Here is a 5,442-nt window from a genome sequence, read left to right as displayed (position 1 = left end):
TTCAGTTTACTCTCGTCTATTAAAGATAAGATTAAAAAAGATCTTGCATGGTAGAAAGAGTATTTTCGAACTATGACTTTTTGTGTTAAAAAGAGATCTTATGGGATATATGGAATTCAAGTTAAGATGATGATGAATATTGATGGAACGAGCGCAGAGAGATGCAAGCGATGAAGGTAGCGCAGGTTTCTTTGTAAGATAGCAGTGGCAAGTGCATTGCTTGTAGCTCCTAAGCGAGGGAATCCTTTTTGTACGTATCAGACTTGGAAAATCTTCTGCAGTCCACTTTAGGCATACCATACATCAAAATTCACAGTGTTACTCGTATTTGATCATCTAAATCTTCTAATATCTTAATTCTTATAGTTAAGTTCATCCAATTATAAAGAGTTAATCAACCTACTTTGGATTACATGTGGGAAAAGTTCTACTACAGGCTGCTGCAGTATGGAAGAGAAAACAGGACTGGTTTGCATCAACTCTACCAACTGTGTTTAGTTTGCATCAACTCTACCAACTGTGTTTCCATCATCTAAATATATACTTCGTGGCTGAATAGAAGAGCCTGCGCATTAAGGCAAAATACACAAAAAAAGAGTTAGTGTTCCTAAGAATTAGATGACTTGTGCACAGTATCAATCACACAAGTTTAGATGACCTATTATCTGAGTTAGTTGTTGATTTTGTACATCTCAAACAATATAATCCATGAAAACACAAACACACACCTGTCTCCGGTGGCTGTCGGTTGACGATTAGCTTTCTTCGTCATCAGATTGCGCCTTGGTCCTCTCTCGTTTCTTCTTTACTGGTTGCGGAGATACACCTGGGAATCCACAGGAGAGGTATAATTAAGTAATCATGAAAGAAAATCATTCTCTCTTTCAATAAATTGTTAAGGTTGTCAAACTGCCTGGGATGACCAAGAAATAAAGACATTCTAAACCCTAATAACTTAGCAATCGGCAGGTAATATGATATCTGAGTAACATATTATACGACAATTAATCCTGATGTCCCAACCATTCCAGAGCAAGCTTACCAAGTAACATATCCATGTTATGATGCCATTTATGGGGTGAGATCATGAATATCTGCATTAATTTATTGATGAACACAATAAAATTAAAAATGAAAGTATTGTGAAATTATGGCATGTTTATGGGAGCTTGTCAAGTTTAACATTCATAATAACTTTGATTTATTTTTCAATTTAAGCCTCAAACATATTTCACTCTCACAGTGTTGATCTTTGAAGATAAAAACTACACTGCCATGGAACATATACAGTTGCATGTACAACAAAAGTTATCGTCTGTACAAGAAACAATGGTCTTAAACAATCCATGTTTTCCGAATTCTAAGACTAGTACAAACAAGACTGCTAGGAAGGATTCAGAGAATCATCATGGATCAGTCTTTTATACTAATTACATTGAGCTCTAGATGCCTGAACTGGGAGCACCAGCCTCATAAGCTGAGCACAAAGCACCTAGGTAGTTGCCAATGACAACACCACCCAGTTTCTTTAGTAAAAACAACCATATGCAGTAGAACTGACCAAACAACTCTGAGAATAGTACAAAACAGGGAGAAAAGGTCATCAAGACCAAAACTGTTACTTGGTGTCTCGAGAAACAAGTTATGGTCCCTCGTATGCAGTAACGTAAGCTTCCCAAAAAACACACACTCTCGGAAGAATCTAATGATATCAAACATTGAGTTCCTTACCCATAACTAATCTATACAGGTTTCAGTCCCACTTTCCCTGTCCACATCCTTCAAGAAGAAAAGACGAAACCAAAAATAGTAGTAGTAGCAATATGTTCTTCAGTCCACCAAGCAAACATTATGCAAACAACTACTAGATTTACTCAACAATCCAAAAAACAACTTGGTGACAGCCAAATGTTTTTAAGAATTTGACAGTTGTGTAAAATAACATGCATAAAATAGCTGGTTAGTTGATTATGTTCTTATCAATCTATGCCCATAACTAATCTATACAGGTTTCAGTCCCACTTTCCTCATCCATTTCCTTCAAGCAGTAGTAGTAGTAAGTATAATATGACCTTCAGTCCACCAAAAACACATTATGCAAAAGACTACTAGATTTGCTCAACAATCCAAAAAACAACTTGGTAACAGCCAAATGTTTTTAAGAATTTGACATGCATACGATAGCTGGCTAGTTGATTATGTTCTTATCAATCTAGGTCTGTATTAAGAGATATGATGACCAAAAGGAAGGCACCATGATCCTAGTTACTTTAGGAATTACTTGAATTCCTATAAAGTTATGACTGGAAATCTGCTGCTAATAAGATCCAAATGGACTACGATAGAATATCAGATGCAATATTTGTTACTGGTATGTTCAATAAAATCTAACTTGCTACAGAAAATCTACACTGATGTTTGCTGCAAAGAGTATCATATTCAGTTCAGCATCATATTTATGTTTAGCATTTGAACCCTATTTTTTAGGTTAAACATGTCTGAAGGGAGGTTAGAATAGTGATGTTTAACTATAGATATCACTATTTGAGATACACTGAGATTATACTCAAAACTTGTTTTGCACTTCATTGGTAAATGTTCCTAATTTGCTCTCCCTCCAAGTCTATTCAGCTCAAAAATTTTCACCTCAAGCACAGTATATAGAAGCACCAACTGTAACTAATATGCCTCCTCTGAATCAATCATCCATGTCGACAGAATCTTCTATTTATTGTAATGTAACCACAACTAAAGGTTCCTCTATCCTTTAACAAAAACCTGAAGCTCTCCATATAATCCAACCTCCACAATGCAGGGAAATTGAAGTTCATTTTATAGCTTGAAGGTCAATCATTATATGGGTCGACATATTCACTCTGTCTAGAACTGGTCGCCTTTCAACCTACAGAGATGTTAAAATTTATGTAGAAACAATTGCACATCCATCAACCATTTTCCTGTAGTTTTCTTGTTTTCGAATAAACATTTTTTTATGGAAAAAGTTGTAAACTGGGATACATAGCACAGAGAACAAACATCAATATCAACAACAAACTCATATCAAAGACCAAGTTTATTATGTGAAGACAGTCTGTTGTATTTGCGTGAGATAGTAAATGGAATAGCAGTCTTATACATGAACAGTATCAGTGAGACGCAAATAGTTACAACTCATGGAAAAAAAACTGTAAGAGTTCTATGTCACATGTATCCGGATGCTTTGGAACAATGCCTTAGCAACATAATGTCTACATATATTTAGAACCAATCCGGTCAAAATGCCTCAAACAAATATATTTCCACAACAAGAACCTACATATATGCATAAAGAATTCACTGTAAAATCTAACAGTTCATATCACAAAAAGCTGGTTTTCTGCAACAAAACTGCATAGTAAATATGTAAAACAAGCTATCTAGCAAAAAACATAAATATCACGCAAATTGCATACATGCATTCTCTAAAAACTTGTAATACTTTCAAGACAACCTCGAATCAGTTGACTTTGGCATTAATCCATGGTAGAAGCTATGGAATTGCTATGAACAACACTAAAATTGACGCATTGATCGCATACATTAATTTTTTAGTGATTATATATTGATATTAATAATTTTAACCTCACCGACTTATTTACAACGAGTTCGAATATGAGTGACAATATATATATATATATATATATATATAGACAATAATGTTTCATCACCTTCAACGAAATAAGCTGAAGAGGGCCAGCCACGATCAGTAGTGAACGACATGATCTCCTCCGCCGTCATCGGGTTGGCGAGCCTGCTGACGAGCTCCGCGACGCCACGGTGGCGATTGCGGGGCGGTACCCAGTAGGAGGAGCCAGGGAGGAAGGGTAACCAATAAGGGGCGGATCTACGGACTACGATGGCGTGGATGACGTCCTCAAGGCGGCGCATGCCGAGGACCTCGATCTCCGGGGGGAAGTCCTCCGCCTGGAGCTCCACGTCGATAAGCTGCGGCCGTTCGGAGCGGCTGCAGAGGCCGCGGAGGCCGAGAGGCGCGGCCACGGGGTGCGAGGCCCCGGGTAGGGTTCGGCCGCAGAGCAATCGCGCCATCAAAGAAGATGAGCGAAAGATCAGAGCACGAACGAGATTGGTCGAGAGAGGACCAAGGAGATAACACTATGTATATAGAGGGAGAGAGAGCGGTGCACGTACCGTGAGAGCGTTTTAGATCCAATAAATTCATCGGATCCGGGTAACTCAGATACGGGTTTTATGTGGATCCGACCACATTATCTCACAGCACCGTGTAAGGCTACTCACATGACTATTATCGGATTAATCTTAAAGTCCGATAAGCTTATCAATGCGAAATAAGCAGCTACGTACACATTATCTGATACAGATCCGTTACCCGTATTCAATCGATAGCTTATAGATCCAAAACGAACACCCATTGTTTGAAATTTGGGTTAGATTCGGATCGGGTATCAGTTCCATATTATCGGGCACAGATCCAATATCGGCAATATTTTCCGGGTTATCGGGCCGAACCAACAAGCCCTCCGGTATCAGCTGGCGCCAAACGAACCGAACAGCGGAAGCCTCAAATATCCTTCCACTCCCCCACTTCTCTTGAAGACGAAGAATGGAGAGGGCTGCTCTGCTAGGGTTTGAGTCGCCGATGAGGTTATCCACTTATCTCCCACGTTGTTTCAGATTTTGTTTAAAGATATGCGAGATTTCTCTTTTCCCCCTCCAAATCTTGAATGGCTTTGATCGTGGATTGCCATCAGATGGCGGGTGATCTCAGGGCTCAATCTCTGAAAGAAGAAAGGAAACGAAACCATCACTGTGCTCATGTTTGCTTCCGAGATAACCATCGCTTGGCCCAATACTTCGGTGCCGATTGGTATCTTATGATTACGTTTCTAATTGGAAATGTGTGTTTGAGGCAGTAATCTGCAGTCGAGTATGTGCCTCCAGAAAAATTAACAAGATGCATCCCTACGCTTTCAGAGGTCGAAATGTCATTCGAATTCCTTAATTTTAGTTCCACTTGTTTGAGAAATTTGTTTTTGTTTAATAAGTAATCTGTATATGTTTGTCATACTTGCTTGTGTTTCTCTTTGTTTTGAAGTTAGAACTGCTGATTTCAGCAGAGATATTTCTGATAATCACATGCGGAAGGGATTTATATGCATTACACACAACATTATAACAACTTCAATTGAATAACGTTAAGAAGTCTCATGAATGTCATTTCTACTCTTGGAATTTCATTTGACTGTTAATAATTGGAGAAGCAATTTTTAGTCAGAAAATTAAACTGAACAATAGAGTGAATACCATGATAAACTGCCAGCCCTTTCACTCCAGCTTTGACTTTGTCATTTCTGTCCCCAACTAGATTCTGTACCTCGAGAATTGTCTCTCTCTCACACTAACCGATGACCTAAATGATAAAAA

At 38.4% G+C, this 5,442-nt stretch overlaps 1 protein-coding gene across 1 annotated transcript; it reads right to left on the bottom strand.

Moving 5' to 3' along the window:
* Positions 1-299: 299 nt before the first annotated feature.
* On the bottom strand, positions 300-4,145 carry LOC135666124 (uncharacterized). The gene is made up of 3 exons (XM_065177668.1): positions 3,708-4,145; positions 729-826; positions 300-565 (listed from the first exon to the last, which is right to left on the bottom strand). Exons 1-2 carry the CDS (start codon positions 4,084-4,086, stop codon positions 756-758), a joined length of 450 nt encoding a protein of 149 aa, XP_065033740.1. The 5' UTR covers positions 4,087-4,145; the 3' UTR covers positions 300-565; positions 729-755.
* Positions 4,146-5,442: the final 1,297 nt, after the last annotated feature.

This window comes from Musa acuminata, unplaced genomic scaffold (genome assembly GCF_036884655.1).
Source record: "Musa acuminata AAA Group cultivar baxijiao unplaced genomic scaffold, Cavendish_Baxijiao_AAA HiC_scaffold_1073, whole genome shotgun sequence".
Taxonomy (NCBI): Eukaryota; Viridiplantae; Streptophyta; class Magnoliopsida; order Zingiberales; family Musaceae; genus Musa; species Musa acuminata.
This window is presented reverse-complemented; position numbering and strand designations above follow the sequence as displayed.